Source organism: Onthophagus taurus, chromosome 6 (assembly GCF_036711975.1).
Source record: "Onthophagus taurus isolate NC chromosome 6, IU_Otau_3.0, whole genome shotgun sequence".
Lineage (NCBI taxonomy): Eukaryota > Metazoa > Arthropoda > Insecta > Coleoptera > Scarabaeidae > Onthophagus > Onthophagus taurus.
Genome location: NC_091971.1, coordinates 8,994,691 through 9,012,741, shown reverse-complemented (window position 1 = coordinate 9,012,741; position 18,051 = coordinate 8,994,691). Strand labels below are relative to the sequence as shown.

The following is an 18,051-nucleotide window of genomic DNA, read 5'->3' as shown; positions in this document are numbered from 1 at the left end:
TTCTTATTTTTGTCTCTTATTCCTAACTCCTTATTGTATTTCTTTAGAGATAATCTAGAATGGCTGTCACGCGCAACTAATTGGTCTAAACTCTCAGCAACAGCTTCTTTGGGTGTTATTCACCGCGGTCACGAACAAGAAGCTTTGTCTTTAATGCAAAGTTATCTCCCAAAGGAGGTAGGTCCAACTTCTGGATATTCAGAGGGAGGCGGATTATATGCTTTGGGGTTAATCCATGCTAATCACGGCGCTAAAATCATCGATTACTTACTTGGACAATTAAAAGATGCTCAAAATGAGGTGAAAGTAATCTATTAAAAAAAAATTTTTTTGTTAATTTATTTTTTTTAGATGGTTCGTCATGGTGGTTGCTTAGGGTTAGGTTTAGCTGCTATGGGAACCCATAGGCAAGATGTTTATGAACAATTAAAATTTAATTTATATCAAGACGATGCAACAACTGGTGAAGCTGCTGGTATTGCAATGGGAATGGTGATGTTAGGTTCTAAAAATGGTTCTGCGATTGAAGATATGGTTGCGGTAAGATAACACAAATAATTATTTAATGCTAATGATTTCATACTAGTTAGTTATATGAATATTTTACAATATTTCATTATTATTACTATGCTATATGCTGCTTTGGGCTAGGATCGGTTTCATTTAGAATTACTGTTTAAGTTATTTTACATTTGGGGTTGGGTTGGGCTTTCAAATTGAATTGTTGGGTTAGCTTACCTTGGACTTAGGCTTCTTTATGGTTTTATTAGCTTGTTTTAGAGTTGGATTATTTTGAAATTGAATATTTTTGAAATTGGCTTTGGTTTTGGGGTTGGGATCTTGCTATGTGCTTGGGACTCTTTTTATTGGACTTGAATTATTTCGTGGTGAAGTTGCTTTAGGAATTGGTTAGCTTGCTTTAGAATTACTTTGTGGCTGAGTTGCGTTGTGGTTAGGTTGGGTTGATTTGATTTATTTTGTATAAAGTTTAGATTATAAGGGTTTGATAATTTTGAGGTTGACTTACTTTAGTGTTGGTTTGACTTGGTTTTAGTTAGGTTACTTGCGGTTGAGGTACGTTGAGGTTGAGTTGCTTTGTGATCAAGTCATTTTGTAGCTAAGTTGCTTTATGGTTTGCTTTAAAACTAAGCAGTTTTGAGTTAAATTACCTTGTGATCAAATAATTTTAACAGTTTAATTTAACTTTTGACTTGACTTGTTTTGGAGTTTAATTAGTAAAGACTAATTGGTCGAAATGACTTCGAAAGAAAGTAATCTTGCTCACTGGGCTTAGGAATGATGTTGAGGTAACTTCAAGTCGTCATCATGATAATTGACTAATATTGATTATTATTATTAACAAATTATTATGAAAAAATAGCGCAGGATTAATTTGATCAATGTTTTTATATCAGCATATTGTAGAGAATCTAGTGGAAAATCCAATCCAATAACTAAGTTAGTTGTCATGTTTCTATCCAGTATTGAATTGAGCTAGATTTCAATTCCACAATGGTTTTCAACTCGAATCCACATAGATTTTTAGTTATTCTACACATCGAATTACTAAATAGTTATATTGCCAGTGTCTTTCTGAAATTAGATTCTTATTCAGGATATTCTAGTTGAAACCTAAAATTATGCAGTATTAATTTAATTTTTTTTACAGTATGCCCAAGAAAGTCAACATGAAAAAATACTTCGTGGCTTAGCTGTTGGAATAGCATTTACAGTTTTTGGAAGATTAGAAGAAGCAGATCCATTAATAGCTCAATTAACATCTGATAAAGATCCAATTTTGCGAAGATCCGGAATGTATACTTTGGCAATGGCTTATTGTGGAACCGGTCATAATCAAGCAATAAGGAAGCTTTTGCACGTTGCGGTAAGTGTATTTTTTTGATCAATAAAATGTTGGTGAACCTATAAAAGGTGATGAGGTTATTTCTATTTGGTGGAACTAAATTGAATCCGTTGGTTATCGTCCTTGGGAATGGGGAAATTGTGCATTTCGCGGAAAAGATGATGACCTATAGTCGCTATCGGAGAGCTTTACTACACCCAGGAGTCGCATTTTTATTTGCTTCTATCAGCGCAAGTAGCTTTGTGGGTGCCGTTGGTGAAAACGTTATTTGTTTTGGGGCATTATCCAATGGACGGTAACGAATGAGGTCGTAAGGGAAACGACGTACTTGAAGCTTTTACGAGAACGTAGAACCTTTTTTCTTTTTAAATTCTCATAATTTCATGTTTCTAGGGATTTCAAAACTAGTTGAATTCATTTAGATATTTAAAATTGAATAAACTGTACAAAGCAAACTAAACCTTTGTAGATATAAATATTTCAATCCTCCCTGATGACGTCTGCCAACTTTTGTAGGCCCCAATAGAGGCAATTTCGTCGAAATAAGCCCACATGCTTCTCGGTAAAGAGAGGTAGAGGAGGGAGGAAATTGTTTTTAGTTTGCTATGAGGTCGGCTCTATCCCGACCCATTTCTAAAACGCGTGGGGGATTCGAGATGAAAAATCTGATGTCTGTGCGGGGAATTGAACTCGTGACCTTTTGTAACGCGGGGCCGATGCCTCATCGTCTCCCTTTCGTCCTGTCTCGCCGCCTCATTTTAATGCCCGTTATGAATTCGTCCGAAATTAAACCTCAAATCCCATTTATGGCGCTTGACGTGGTGTGCAAAACTTGAATGCAAAACTTTTAGCGAAAAGGTTATAATATAACACAAGGCCAACAGAATTTATTTTCGACATTTTTTTATAAGATGAATAAGAAATTCGCGATATTTATATTTGTATGATTTCTTTCAAAAATTTAATTTCATCTTCTACAGGTGTCCGATGTAAACGACGACGTTCGCAGAGCTGCAGTGACCGCCTTAGGGTTTCTCTTATTCAGGTGAGTTCCTTTTGAAACCATTTCAATATGATTTTTTTTAATATTAAAAAAAAATTGATCGCGATTCGAACGGAACTCGTTAACCCTTTTAACGCCACCGTTATGGTATTTAAAAGGAATAAACTTTCGTGCGGTTAGCGTTTATTTAATTAACTCTCCACTTTGACCTCGCGTGTGTAACGGCGCTACGGTCACGTTGAAGTTGTGCATTTTTAATTATTACCTTTAAAGGTAAGTGCGTTTTTGTCCGCCTACAAGAGGTTTAATTAAACTCGTGTGTTTCCCGAAAAAACAACATAAAGTTTGCGGGATTTGTTTCCACTGGTTATAAATTGAGAAATGTTATGTGGAGGTAAAAAGGAAATTGAATCTAAAAATAGAAGTTTTTTGATACGGATGGTTTTTAGAGATAATTAAACGGGGATGGGTACGGGATTTGTCATTTCGAGCTTTTAAATAATTCTGGATGCTTCTTAATCATGCTCTTGCGTTAAAAGCTTCTCGGAGGTTGTGCTGATGTAATCTTTTACTTGCTTGCAACCCTTTACAGGAAAGGGATGAGTGCTAGGTGTTTCATACTTTTATTTTTAATGTTGTTTAGAGCGGTTAATGTAATACAAGATCTAAAAGTATCTCAAGAGAAGAGATATATTTCTATACTTTGTCTTTGTAATTAACTTCGGGTAGGTAAACCGTTTCAATCAATTAACGTTATGGAAGTTTAATCTGATTAGTGAGTACGAAAATAGCACGATTTAACCCAGCCTAGCCAAAGTGGCCGTACGTCACAGCGTTATCCTTAAATTGCTACTATAATTCAAGATTTATCGCAGGTCGTAATGGGCCTATTAAAATATCACCGTATTTACGATCGATACTATAATAATAAAATTTTAAAACGATTTATGGAATATTTTTCTTAAACTTTATTTTTAAAAAAATTTAAAAAAATCGATTATTGAATATTTAACTGCGGTGAAGCGTAATTAAAACCCTTTGGTTCCAGATTAATTCCGAATGACGATTTAATGACGGTACTTTCGTTCGGGAAGCTCCAGCTTCATTTTCGAGTTGAATTGGCCTTTTTTCCTGGGAAACGGTGGATGAAACTATTAATTAAGATTTTTCCCCGAGCACCACTCGGAAAATCGACAAGCGGAAATCTACTTTCCTAACCGGGGCGAAGTAATGAGGCCGGTCGTCCTCATCCGAGTGCGATAATTTCTAATTTCGCGGTTAATTGTCAATTTTAGCGCTCGGACGCAGTGTCACTTCCAGGTGGTGGACCCTTTCGTTCGCAACGACGTCTTAATTTGTCACCGAGCAAACCCAATTCTGACCATAAATATCCCACGAGAAAACAACAAATTTAAATTTACCGCTTTCCGGGGGATGGTGGCAATTTGACCTTGGGGTGTCCTTTTTCATTTAAATCGACGATTTTTAACAATTTAACCGTGGGCAAAACCGCCGGTCCGGATTTTAACGGTTTTAAAATCGAGTGCTGCGTTCAACATCAATCTCTCTTCTCTTCCTGCTGTTGCTAGCACCGCCGAACGACGACGGGTCATCCTGCATTCCAAAAGCGTTCCTTTTCCGCTTTTATGGCGCTCCGGGTTTTATTGCCGGTCATTTTTTAAACCGTCACCTGTTCGAGATCCGAACCCCAAACGTAAAAACGCAATACCCCCTGCTACGTAATCTAATCGAGAACATCTATTTTACTGTCGGTACTATAGAGAGAGGGGGAATTCGAAAAATTTTTAAATTACTGGGTTATATGAAATTTTCTAGCACACACTTTTATACCTTTTTCAATTCATTTTGTTTCATTTATGATCAATATTTTATTGTTGAATTGTTTTAAGCGTGTCGAATAATGTAAAAATTATGTTGAAAAGTATGTCGGTTCGATATCGATCACCCCCGTGACAATATTAACAGTGTATGGGGCCGGAAACGAATTTACGGAAGGTGAAGCAGTCACACCCACCCTAGGGCAAAGTGACTGGTGTAGCGTTGAAGGGAATAAATTGGGTGTCATTCGGAGACAGACGGCCAGTTAGTGGAAAGAGAGAGGGTTCGTGCCAACGTCCGCCACTGCAAATATGCTATGCGGTGGTGGCTATTAATCGTTAGAAATGGTTAAGAAAACGTCGGTGTGTTATTTTGCAAGTAATCTTTAATTTTTTCATTCCTTTCCTTTATTGTATTTCTTTTTATGTCAATGAAGTTAAAAGGTAAGGAGTTATTTTTATCGTGAATGGGACTCGTTTGATTTTAAGAGAAAAACATAAATCAAAACGTCTGGGGTTAAAAAAGAATAAAAAAAATGGTCTGGCTATGAAATGAAATAAAGTTTACATCGGAGTTTTTATTTAAAACCTGTATCGAACTTTTTATCCTACTTTAATATAGGTACCGTAATATTTCATACTCCCCATATAACATGGACTTTAGGTCTATATGCTTTTAGCTATATCGGATTCAATAAGTTGAGGATAAATCGAAACGTATCTCATAGCTTTCTCCTTTCATCTTAATGTCATGTTTTTGTATGAATTCATTTATTTTTTTTGTTATGGTATAAAGTTTTAAAACGGCACCATTAAAGTCGTTCCAGCTTGTGTACAAACGAGAAAATCAATGCATCAATGCGACGCCATAATAAAAGGCGTTCTCGTTGGGTTCGCTCATAACCGGGCTTTACCGTACGTGCTATGACCGGAAAACCTTTCAACGGCGCTCCCGACGCACAAATATTGCAATTTTTCCACGTACCTCGTACGCTGAAAGCGAAATTCCTGTATTATCACTATTTACGAGGCACGTAACGATGAGATACCATTCGTTAAAACCACCACATCATATTTTATTAATAAAAAGATTTATATGTTGTGACTCGACAGATTGTTAATTAGGAAACGTCTACCGTGGCGAATAGAAATTATTTATGCTTACGTGAACCTGAAATATCAATCGATGACCAATTGTAATTTAGTATGTTATTCATCAATCGCGTGGTGGAACATTTCGACCCATTAACCTCAGTTCGCTTCGAGGTAGAACACACCCATAATCGACACATTTACGCTGACAAATTAAATCAATGAAGCGACGTATTCGCGATGGTAATAGTCTATTACATTGTAAGGCAGCAAATAGTTATTTTTAAACTAAGATTGAAAAATAATCTCGAAAATCATCCCATCTTTACAATAAACGCGTTTCGAAGATTTTCTGGTCGATATATCAAACTACCTTAATAATAATCATTATTATTGTCGGTTGAGGTTGAATGGTCGAAAGGTTGCGCTTTTGTTGGCTTTGGTTGTATTGTTTCCAGAATGCTAGGCTTTAAAATGCGAGTCGAGCAACGGTGACACAGCGAATTGAAATGGTATTAAAGTTTAAATTACATTTGCCAGTTATTTAAAATGGCGTTTATTCCTGCGAGAGATGAAAACCGGGTGGGGATCTGTATATGGGTAATAAACGGGGAACGTTTATTTTGGTATTAAAACTAAAATCTGGCACGAAATATATATTTATAATATACGATTAACGATTCTAAAATATATAAATGTGCTAGGTGTTTATAGCAATAAATTTGTAATAAAAGTGCAAATTTGAAAAAAATAATTCGTGTAAATAGGATATGTACTGGCCCCATATTTGTAATTTAGATTTGTTGAATTCTTTTGTGAAATGTAAATGAAAAGTTATAATAATGTTTTTAAACTGGCACCTCCGCCAGAATATATAATTTTTGAAATTAGTATATTTACTTTTTAGATGTAGTGTTAAAACTGCTATCAACAAAAAATCGTTAACATTTAGTGTCTAAAGTTTGAGCTGGAGTTTTTGAACAATCAATAAACGTGAATAATGCAAAAATACAGAATCCATTGGTTATTGTTATTGCATTATAATTGCCGTTAAGTAGGAATGTTTTTAGAATTTCTTCTTCTCAACCCATTGTTTTTTGGCAAGCATTCAGATGTCAACATTTAGCAAAGCATATTAGAAATGCCATCTGAATTGTGGAAAGGATACGAAATGTTCTTAATACAATGATAGGGAAATGACAGTCATTGAAATAGAAATGAAACCATGGCGAAGCAGGAGATTTGGAACCTGAATTACGAAGATAACTCTGAATAATAGAAGAAATCAAGAGCAATTAGAAAGACATGAAAAATTAAAAAAATTAAAGAAGTCATTACTAGAAGAACTCCTTTACTAGTAAATAGATTTTCTACAATGGTATGTATTGGGGCAAATCTTGTGGAACATCTTGGCTGGTCATGATCCTTGGATCTCATGAGCCTTGGGAGGAAGGCATAATATAGAAGATGGCACACGTATTAGCTGCCAAAAAAATATATACTGCCAGAAAAAAAAGTCCAGCACCGAAGTTCTAGCGATACCTTCACTAGACTTATTACATCAGGAACGAGTTGAAATTACAGTGAGAGAAATTTTACATAAATTATCATGAATTATCAGTTACCATAAGTTGAGTGTTTCCAAAGTTGTATGGGTGATGACACTATTCCCCTACTAAACATACGTGGAGTGTAAATCAGGCGGTGGATGTACATAGTTGTAACTTAGTGTAATTGTAATTCCGTTCTTGAATGAACACGTCGTTTTGCGGCAACTAACATATCTCGTTCAGATCTAGGTGGATCTGTAGACTAATAACAATTTTTTAACCAAGATAATTTTTTTTTCGTTTATAAGTGACAAGAAAAATAAACAGTAACATTGATTTCACAAACATCCTTAACGAAAACTGGTCTTAATTGCCGGTTTCTCAGGGTTGTAAAACAAAAAGGCCGTCTGAGTTGTCAGGTCTAAAGCTTGAAGCCTGGTGAGAAATTGGCCCTCGGCTCAATTGAGGCCGGATCTGACGGCCGGAGGATTTCCAATTGAGTCGAAAAAGTCGAGACGAGATTGCGTCCTGGCCCACTCGACGCGAAGGAAAATGAAAATTACCGGATTATACCCGCTACCCCTTACGCCCCACGTTTTTTCTCTCGCACGTTCTTCGCTAATTTCGGCCCTTAATGTCTGTCGTTTTCGTCGTCGTCTTCTAACTTGAACAGGCATCAGAGAAAGCTAATGGGCCGTAAAAATAACGTTTATTCGTGCTTTAGATTCGATTTTATTTCTAAAAAAGGCTTTTAACTTTTACTTATTTTTGTAAAGTTTTTTCCCATACCATTTTACTTGTGTTTAAAAGGATAATTTTAATTAAGTTACAAAAAAAACTTCTGATTCAGAGAATCGTAATTCTCTACAAGTTCCGTTCTAGTTTCGAACTTTACAATTTACATATACGAAACGGATAGAGAGGCAAATTGTTACACCCCCTTTGCAAAAAGCTCCACCGACACCTAGTTCTACGCGAAGCAATAATTCACCGAATCGATTTAGAGCAAGAGAATTTATTAACTCGACCACCGAATCCCTTCCCCTATTCGAGAGGGCACAAAGGCTACAACTAATCCAATACAACAAGTTACGGTAATCCATAGTTACCCTTTTTGTTTTGAAATAAGCTGTGGGTGTTGGAATTTCCGCTTTAAAATATAGATCGAACTGTTTCCTCAACTAATTTTGCACCCTTATATAAAGTTCCATCCATCTCATCAATTATCTTTATTCCCCGTTTTCCTCGTGGGGGCGGTTGTAAAATGGATTGTCGCTTTGGGATTTTTCAAAACGGATACCCTCCCACGTCATAAACGAATTTTACCCCTCAATTACATAAACAAATTCGCGATGTATTAATCAAGGGCTGCGGTGGTTTCGCAATGGACCGTGCCGAGCGCTAATTGCGTGCAATTAACGGTGTTTTGACGGTTATCGGGGCTCTATTATCTTCACAGGAAGTCGAAAACGAACTCAATACAATGGTTTACGCGGTGATCCCATTAGTGAGGAAATGGAAAAATAAAGCTCTGGTTTGTTGTTATTTTTCCAATTGATTTTTCGATTGGATCAGCAAAATCAGAAACCGTTTCGGGAATGTATTCGCTCTGTAAGTTTTCTTTCGAATAACGGTTACGCCATACAACTTTTGGCTTTGCAAGCAATTTCATAGTCAAGTTTCTCTATAAACACGAGCTTTTATCAAGCATATGCGACATATGAACGTCTACACGAGAACAAACGGATAAAGTTTCTAAAGTCGAAAATTGTGCACTTTAAGAAGATTTTTAGTTGGTTTTAGATGACAATGATATTGATAGCGACTTGAATCTTATTGTTTTGTATTATTTTGTAACATAAACTCTCTCAACTGATTGTGCTTCCGTTTCCGCGGAGCAATTTCTTAGACGACTTCCTAACAAAGACATTCCACCAAATACCTTGATAGAATACACTTCCTTTGTTCTAACGGAGCTCGGGACGAAGTTAAGTTGTAGGAACCGGTCCCACTGCTAATTTAAATGAGCTGTGGTCCGAAGTCAACGACTGCGAACCTACAGAAATCTACTTTCAGAAATTCAACTCACGAGGGATTGGTGGACGTTGTCGAGAAGAACTTCGTTCACACTTTAAAAATATTTCCTAATTTGTGAGGAAGGATGGTTTTGTAAAGAGAAAGGAAAGTTGCTGATGGTGAACGAAAATTTCCATTCTCCAACCCGACTCCGACATTTTCAACGTTAAACTTTAAAGGTCACATGTATAAATGCAATTTTCACCCTGTCAGAAGGAGGTGGGAATTAATTTAATTAGGTTCGCCAAGGGTTTTGGTATGAGGATAATTTATGGCGGAACTTATGCCTTGGATAATTTTGATTAGAATGTTGAACAAACTGTAAAAATTGATTAATATTTTTTAGGATTTTTTTGGAATGTCAATAACAACGATAACAAATGGGTGAAACATTCCCGTCAAAGTACTACTAGATTTATTATTACCCGTTTCTATTATGTGAATTCTGTTGGGTTTTGGGGGTAAACGCAGAATTATAAAAAAAATAACACAGGGCATTCGGCATCCGGCGTTTGTACAACGCCGGTCTCATTGTCTGTTAAATTACTGGTTCCATGGCGTTGCAGTCTACCGCACAATAGCCCCACGGGACTGGCCGTGTCAAATTTATTACGGTAATGAAGACAGATTGCCACTTCGCCACTTTCCCATCGTTACCTGAGTTATTCCGCGCTCGGGAGTTAAGTGCAAGGGGCTCCGTTTAATACTGAATGTGAGCTTACACGGTCCGCTAAACTTGTACGGGGCTATTAGGCATGCGGTGTCTTCGACAAGCGAACAACTTTGGTGGAGGCGCTGGCACTCAAACTTCTAAAACAACTGTTAAATTGACTGGAACTTACAACATACTAAATTATAATTGACTATCAACTACATTTTAATATCTAATCATAATATTCGATGTAATCCTTTAGATATCTCTGTATTTTAGTTTATTTTAAAAAAGACTTTCACATCTAATAGTTCCTTTTTGAACCGAAACTGGAACGACCTCGCTCGATTTTCCTAAATATTTGATATCCCATAGGGTACCGTCCCCTGGGGCGGGATATATGCGTCCTTTAATCGGACAGAGGCCCGAAAGTCTGGAGTTCGACTTTCCATACCTCTTCCTTGTATATCAATATTTGCCTGTTTGTAATGCACGTTCGCTGACACCACCTACCGTGGAATGGGATTTGAATAAAAAGCGTTTTCCTTCGAAGATTTCGATTTGCAGTTTGCTTCATTTTTTATAAATATTGTAATTTTTCCATACAAAGGAAGATTCCTTTTTGGTGTACACTTTACCAATTTGTTTTAAACAGATTTTGCCCAAGAAAATGTATTTAAATAATTGGATTGGGAAAATGTCGGTACTGATCAGTTTAGACATAGAGGAACTGGAAAACATGTTACAAGATCTAAGCGAACACTCAAAGAAAATAGGAAATAGCAGAATGCTAGAAATATTGCAACATTTCTAATGATATCTGAAGATAGTCTGCCAAGTGTTATCATATTAAAGAAAGGTGATGATATTTTATAGTGTAATCCTATCTACACTAGTTTTAGTAACGTCAGAGTAACTCAAACGTTAGATATGATTTAATGCTTACATTTTGCCATTTCGACTTGTGAGCTTAATTAAAATTATAATTTAAAGGGTTTAACTACTACAAATTTAGGTTATAGTGTATCTCTTTTTGTTTCAAGAAAATACACTCTCAGTAGAGATGGTTGTTTCCACATCTAAATCTTCACTTAAATATTCAGCCAAATCGGGTTACGTCTCGTTGGGTCCTCTCGCGAGAGTCCTTATTGTACCTGGGAAATTAAGACACGTACGCGATCCTCCTTGGCACACGTGCACCCTTTTCCCCGCGGGAAAATGGAATTTACCCTGTCGTTCTGGGAGACGGGACTTTGGTATTCGGCACGTGTGGGGTTGATGTCGTTGAAGCAACATCAGCCCCAATTCCGGCGCCCTAATGTCACCCTCTACTTATTACGCCAATTTGTCAAGGTTACCTTCAAAACCTTTCGGTTCGTTTTTATCTTAAAATTCCTTTTGATTTATAGTTATTAATTCTAAAATCTCCTAATGGTAATCTGGAACATGTCGCGACGCCCTTCATTAGTTCACCCTGCCGAAAGTAGGGGGTTCATGCTGTGGGCATAGACAAAAGGGAGTTAAAAGGGATGCAAGTTAAGAGAGGGGGGCGCCCAGATTGGTTAATGGCTCCGACGTCGTCCGGAAGTACGACTCGAGATAATCAATACGCCGTACTACGGCTCGATTGTTTACCCCCCATTTACACCGCATCTTCACATGCAGTTAATTAGAGGACACTAGGGATCCCGCAAAGGCACTGATACTGTTTGCGGTAATTAACTCGAAACGGTGAGCTTCAAATTTGATTTCAGGAGAAAATCCGATAATCACGGTGTATGTCTTTATTATAAAATGATGTGGGAGATTTTTGGTGTAAATTAACTTAATTGAGTTTTTATCTAAATGTGTAATCTGGATAAATAATTCTTAACGGAACTACCCCATACGTTTTATAACACATTAGTCATGTAGGGACCATAATCGTATTTTACCACGTTTGTATAATTCATATGGTAACGCATAACCACGTACAAGCTTTATGGATGCTACGTATTAGATTACGTGGAATTATAAATTCTAATATTCCTTCAAAGTTAAACATTAAATAATTAATTAATGATTGATAAATTGCTTGCTCATTAAAGTAAAAGTAAATGTTCTTTGGAAACGACCGGTTAGCAAGAGTAAGTAAAAGCAAATTCGAGTAATTAAATCGTTGTAATCTTGGCAATTTATTTTATCATTTCGGCTTTCCTTCCGGGCTTTTTGGAATGTTTAATTTCATTAGGTCGATGGTGAACGTTTAAAACAGGTCAAAGGTTACGACGTCGAGGGTCCTACGCTCGAATTACGGGGCTACCTTTGAACGACACCCCCTTCAAACAAACCGGACGATTATAAAGGAAACGAAAGCAGGGTTTCCGCCACGTTTCGGGTTTTCATCGTAACAAAACTGCATTTGAGTTGAAATATTCTTCAGGGTTGAGTCGAGCCATAATAGAAGGTATAAAACAGGTTGTAAAAAGGAAAATGTATTTGGATACATCAAAGAAAATACAGTAAAACCGCGATATAACGGATCTAGTTAGAACGCGTTAGATTGTTATATATTTTTCATTGAACTAAAACTGGAACTAACACCTAGAAACATTCGGGTTTAGCCCGCAACTTTCTAGTTCTGGGTCTAGTGTTAGTTCTAGTTTTACTTGTTATTCAATGCTAGATTGTTGTACATTTTTATTGAACTAAAAGTAGAACTAACAAATATAGAACGCAGCGGTGTTTTAATCCATTATAACGAGATTTTGCTATATTTAAAAAAACTAAATTTTTTTTTGTGTTCATAATTGTGTGCAGTGATAAATGAATTTTATTAAACCAATCAAATATTTTAAGCTTCCTGCTGAACCGGAAGCTAATTACACCGGATAATTCATCAAAGCTTTCGCGCTCGACGGTCCGCAGCGGATACATCCTCTTCAGTGATGCGGGGGAGCCCCTGTTTCCATTATCAAATCACTGCATATTTATAAGCCCCTATAAAGTGGCTAATATTAATGGTAATTTATTTATGACCCCCGCCCCGGAGACCGAATTATTATCGAAACCCAACAACGTATCCGAGAGGATCATAAAGCTCTACCTTCTTACTTTCTGCCTTTACGCAAACGAAACATCTAAACCTCCGCAAACCAGATAGTAGAATTGGGAGCAAGTTTGAACTTAGCAAAGACTGTGGTTGCAAGTTACATCTTGCGTTTAATTAGGCAAATTGCATTCGGTCCGGGTACTCGGTTTAACGATGATCCACGTCATACGGTTTGGAAACAATTTTCCGGACCGAAGGAGGAAAGAAACGAGACGGTAATCGCAGTTTTCCGGAATTGTTTCTGTAATGGGGGGCGGAGCGTTTTTGTCGTACTCGGATGTCTCTCGTTTTAGTCCCGTTTGTTTTCGACGCCTTTGGGTTATAACTATGGGGGAGTAAAAGAAGATAAGAAAATAACCGTTCTATATACACAATTGTTTATTTTGCTCTCGAACACCGGAGCCTTTACAGTTTTCACTACACGGGTATATAAACAGATTAATATTAATGAAGCATTGTTTTTCCCCTTTTTTTATTTTGGCGCGACTCACCACGCCTATTTATATGAGTTCTTACACTTACAAATATATCACAAGTTTCAGTGCATTATCGACTATTTCAAGTATATCGAATAATGATTTTTAATTATAATACGAATGTTTATAAATTATATAAATTTATTAATTTTGTAATAAAATAAATATTCTATATAATAAATTGGAAATTTTTAGGGATTATATTGTATTTCATTATTGTATTAAACAATGTAGGTTTTAAATAAATACGTTAAAAATACTAAACGTACATTGTCAAATACGTTTATATATTATTACGTTTTTAAATTAATCGCATAGCTTCGTTATTTATTTAATGCGTATAAATAAATTCCATTTTTTAATAAAAACCATTAATCGAAATACCCATTTAGGAAATTTTAAATATCCTGTATATATGAACAATAGAGTTATACAACTATTCAATTTAGCCCACGTTTTCATATTTAATTGTAGGCCAGTAGGGAATTCAAATACAAATACATTAATTCACGTGGAGAGTAAATGATAGAGATATATATCGGTATTTACTCGTTTAACATTTACATTTCTACTTATTATATGTATTTATATGTACAAAAATAAATTAGGAATTCCTAGTTGACTTATAACTACACAGTGATGATTGACATTTATTATTATAAATTAGCTCTTATCAGGTTTTTTTTAAATAACTTAGATTTGTCACCTGTGTGGTCGCCACGTTTGGTTTCTATACCTGCAAAGAAGCACCTTCTTGAAAGCTTGTCTGAAGACTTTATTGAAAATAGTGTAGAAAATTGGGTTTACCATCGAACTGGCGTAACCTAACCACGTAACAAACTGCATCACCCAATTTCCGATGTGTTTCTCACATTTTGGGCAAAACACCGGAAGTAAGTTTAACACGAAAAACGGCGCCCAAAGGATAACGAACGTGAAGAACACTACACCGAGCACTTTCGTCGCTTTCTGTTCGAGACGAATTATCCTGCCGTGTCTTGACGAGTTTCTTGAGATGACGCTTGAGTTTCTGCTGTGATGAGGTCGTACGTTTCCTGCTGTTCTACTACTATTACAATTATATCTTTGTAGTAAACATGGAGATGAGGGGTTTTTCGATTTATCTAAATTATGAGCTGCGTGGCCGTTGTGTTTAACAGTTGCCGCTCTTCGTAGCAATAAAGGAGTTCTTTGGTTTTGAGAAGTACTCAATGAAGTTTTGGTACTTCCAAAACTAGATCCCCTACGATGACTCTTCCTTGATTCCCAAGTAACTACAATGTTATTAGGTGAATGATCTCTATTTCTATTAATAATTGATCTCTTAAGTGGAGACATCGAAGATTTTTCTATATCTAAATTTATCCTTTGAGGTTGAACCGGTGATGGTGTATTTTCAACCGGCAAACTATTTCCGATGGTCGGAATTATTTTTACCTCCGTCGGAGGTGGTGGGGGTGATTTATCTGATTGTTTCTCCCCAAAATAAGGACAAGTACATGGAGGAGGAAGAGGTAAAGTACTAATTTCGGATGGGATTGACATTGAAGATGATTCAGGTGGAGTGTATCTAATCTCGTGGAAGCTAGAACCCCTTTTTCTCCATTTAGGTTGGGGACTCTCATCTCTTTGATCACCTTCATGAAAAGTTGACGCTCTTCTTCGTCTCGTTAACCAAGAAGATGGAGAATTTCTATTACTAAGAAGTGGAGATGCTGAATCTGAAACGCTCTCTGTTGGTTCGTTTGATCTAAAACAAACATTGAAACAAATTATGGTATTGATGTGCACGAAGTGAAAAGTTTCTAACGATCGCTTAGGGAGAACTTGTGAGCACACTTGTTGCATCTTAGAGTGAGAGAAAGAGACGAAAAAACGGAACGAGTAATCCCACAAGCGCGAAGCTTCCATTAACGCGCCCCCGAACCCCTTTTGCTTCGTTAGCATCGTGTGGCACAAAACTGGGCTAAATACGACCCAAAAGACCCCCTCAACCGCGAGCTTAATGCGTTTTTTCTTTAGTTCTGCACCTTGCTTCGTTATTAAGCGATCCCGTTTAATTAACATCTTCATATTCAGAACAAGATTCCACAAAAAAAGGACTGTAAGGTAATAATACTCACTCGATTTTGCTACTTTTATTGTTGTCATTAAGTTGATGATTTTGTTTGGAATTGTGTGTAGATGCAGCTTCGAGTCCACGAGAAAGTTTAAGCATTTCAGCACCAAACTGACCCAAAGCTGACATTGTGCAAGGTGCCGGTTCCATCTCCTGTATCCACAATTCGTGTGTATCGATTGTGGTTAAATCGGTATCCGTTGATGCTGCAGAATGACCGTGTTGAGGCGTTGCGGGACGTCGAGTAGCGTGCAAGAGACGGCGCCACGTGCAGCGACGTTCTGTAACAAATAGGAATTTTCTTAAAACCAGACATTATCACGTTTCAAGAGAAACATGACTGTTTTTTAAGCTTTTCTTTTCAAGCTTTATTTTCAAGTTTTATTCAAGTTTTTTTCATATCATTATTTGAAATAATTGAAGTATTCATAAAAGTTTTTACAATCTTATATAAGAGATTTGTAACTTCGTACACTTCTTATACTCTTTTGTACAACGGTATTATTTTTTCCCCCTTAGAAAAATGTTATACAATATTTTTCTGTTCTGGCTTATATCGTATATCACCGTTAGTAAATGGCGCGGATTTGTGGGCAATCATTTGGCGGTTCCGACAAAAAAAGATGACGCTAACGTGATGATTTATAACAACACCAACATAGCAGGTACCAGTCGACGATTGAGTTTGTTTTTGTTTTGCCAGTAACTTTTTTAGCGTCGCGACGCTCGAACTTTGCCTTTTCGTTTGTTGGATGTTACGCGATTGATAAACGACGGTTTAGTTACAACGCGGTTTCGTTTCGGAACGAAACGTGGGAGGAGTTTGATGTTGAAAATTGCGTTTAGATAGGCTTCAACCCGTCAGAAGTCGGCGAGCTTTTATTATCTCTTTATCTGTTGCTGTGCGAAAGTTTCACTTCGGGTTACTTTAGAAAATGAAAACAATGACTGTGGGGTGGTAAAGTTTAGATATTAAGTTGAAGGGGGCGAAGATACCGACGTTACCGAATCTTTTTTTGTTACTTTGGATACTGAAAGAGAGTAAAAAAGAAAGTTTGATGAAGGATTTAACGTGATTTATATCGTTCGATCTATTTTTAAACGATTTCTAAAAAAACCTAGTTAAGATAAATTGATCTGAGTAATTTATAAGTATTTAAATTGTGTTTGGTGTTAAAACAAACGTAAATGTATAATAGGAGAATAACAAAAACTACAAAGCAGTCGTTAAATGATATTTTATGATTATCATTCGTCAAATTGACGATGTTGACGCACGGTTTAGTGTACGTTTAACGTACAAACAAATTCACTTATACGTGTGTACGTAACAATTCAAGTCAGCCGTCTATTGAAAAGTAAATAAACGTTGGCAAAATCAGCTACCCGAGGAGCTGGTGCTACACCTGAAAATAGCCCGATTGATTAACAAAATAAACTTCACCGAAAATCCCCGCTCTCTAATAACATGTTTTGAACACAATTTCGCAAATAGTACTACAACTCGTCACATCACTTTTTCTTACCACTGTTCTCCTTCGTTACGAGAACATACATATAGATAGTGAGATGCCACTCTCATTCAGAGAATGCACTCGTTTCGTTGAAACGACGGAGAGAAAATTCAGATCAGCAGAAGAGATTTCATCTTGATTAAATTCGGCTGTTATGTGCAACTTCAACTTATCCTCAGGCTTTATACTTAATAGGCAAGGATTTTACTTTGGGCCTCGCCAAGGAAAACTTGCATTCCCTAGTTGTATCGATCAAAAGAGCCTTTTCAAGTCGTCCAGAGTTTCTTATCGATCGGCGGACCGCGATGAGAAAGTTCGCGAAGTGGAAAACCAAAGGGGGGCTATTGTAAGTGGAAATTGCACGGAGATGAATGAAGAGGAACTGGTAGAGACTGGGGAAGAGTTCGCGATTGACGGATTGGATATTACTTCGGTAATTCTTGGAAGTTTGGATATAGATCGCAAAAAGACCACCACGAAAGTGGATCAGCAATAGCAGCGCGGATGTTAGGTCTAAAAATGAAACTTGGATGCTTTGATGTTTAAGGCTTTTTCTAATTGGATTTTTGCAAAAAATAATGTTCAAATTAAGAATTTGCACTACTATGTTTTTGGTGTTTATTAGATTTAATGCATAATGAGAGTTAAGTGTTATATCGTATTCAAGTATATAAGGTATCTGGAAAAGTGGAAATCATATTATCCGTTTTAGGTTTAAAACTCAGTTTGTTTCATCCTATGATATTCTTAGTTATGAAATTATTATAGAATATGGT

At 36.6% G+C, this 18,051-nt stretch overlaps 2 protein-coding genes across 2 annotated transcripts in view; one reads left to right on the top strand and one right to left on the bottom strand.

The window, feature by feature from the left end:
* Positions 1 to 18,051, top strand: part of LOC111427851 (26S proteasome non-ATPase regulatory subunit 1-like) — a 112,226-nt gene that overhangs the window by 1,407 nt on the left and 92,768 nt on the right. The window contains exons 5-8 of the mRNA XM_023063193.2: positions 48 to 300; positions 352 to 540; positions 1,670 to 1,885; positions 2,845 to 2,909. Of these exons, the coding sequence (XP_022918961.2) occupies positions 48 to 300; positions 352 to 540; positions 1,670 to 1,885; positions 2,845 to 2,909 (723 nt within the window). The remainder of the gene's footprint in view (positions 1 to 47; positions 301 to 351; positions 541 to 1,669; positions 1,886 to 2,844; positions 2,910 to 18,051) is intronic.
* Positions 13,527 to 18,051, bottom strand: part of LOC111427852 (5-hydroxytryptamine receptor 2B) — a 36,658-nt gene continuing 32,133 nt past the window's right edge. Inside the window, exons 4-5 of the mRNA XM_023063194.2 lie at positions 15,766 to 16,042; positions 13,527 to 15,392 (exon numbers count right to left, since the gene is read on the bottom strand). Coding sequence (XP_022918962.2) covers positions 14,345 to 15,392; positions 15,766 to 16,042 — 1,325 coding nt within the window. The 3' untranslated portion in view covers positions 13,527 to 14,344. The remainder of the gene's footprint in view (positions 15,393 to 15,765; positions 16,043 to 18,051) is intronic.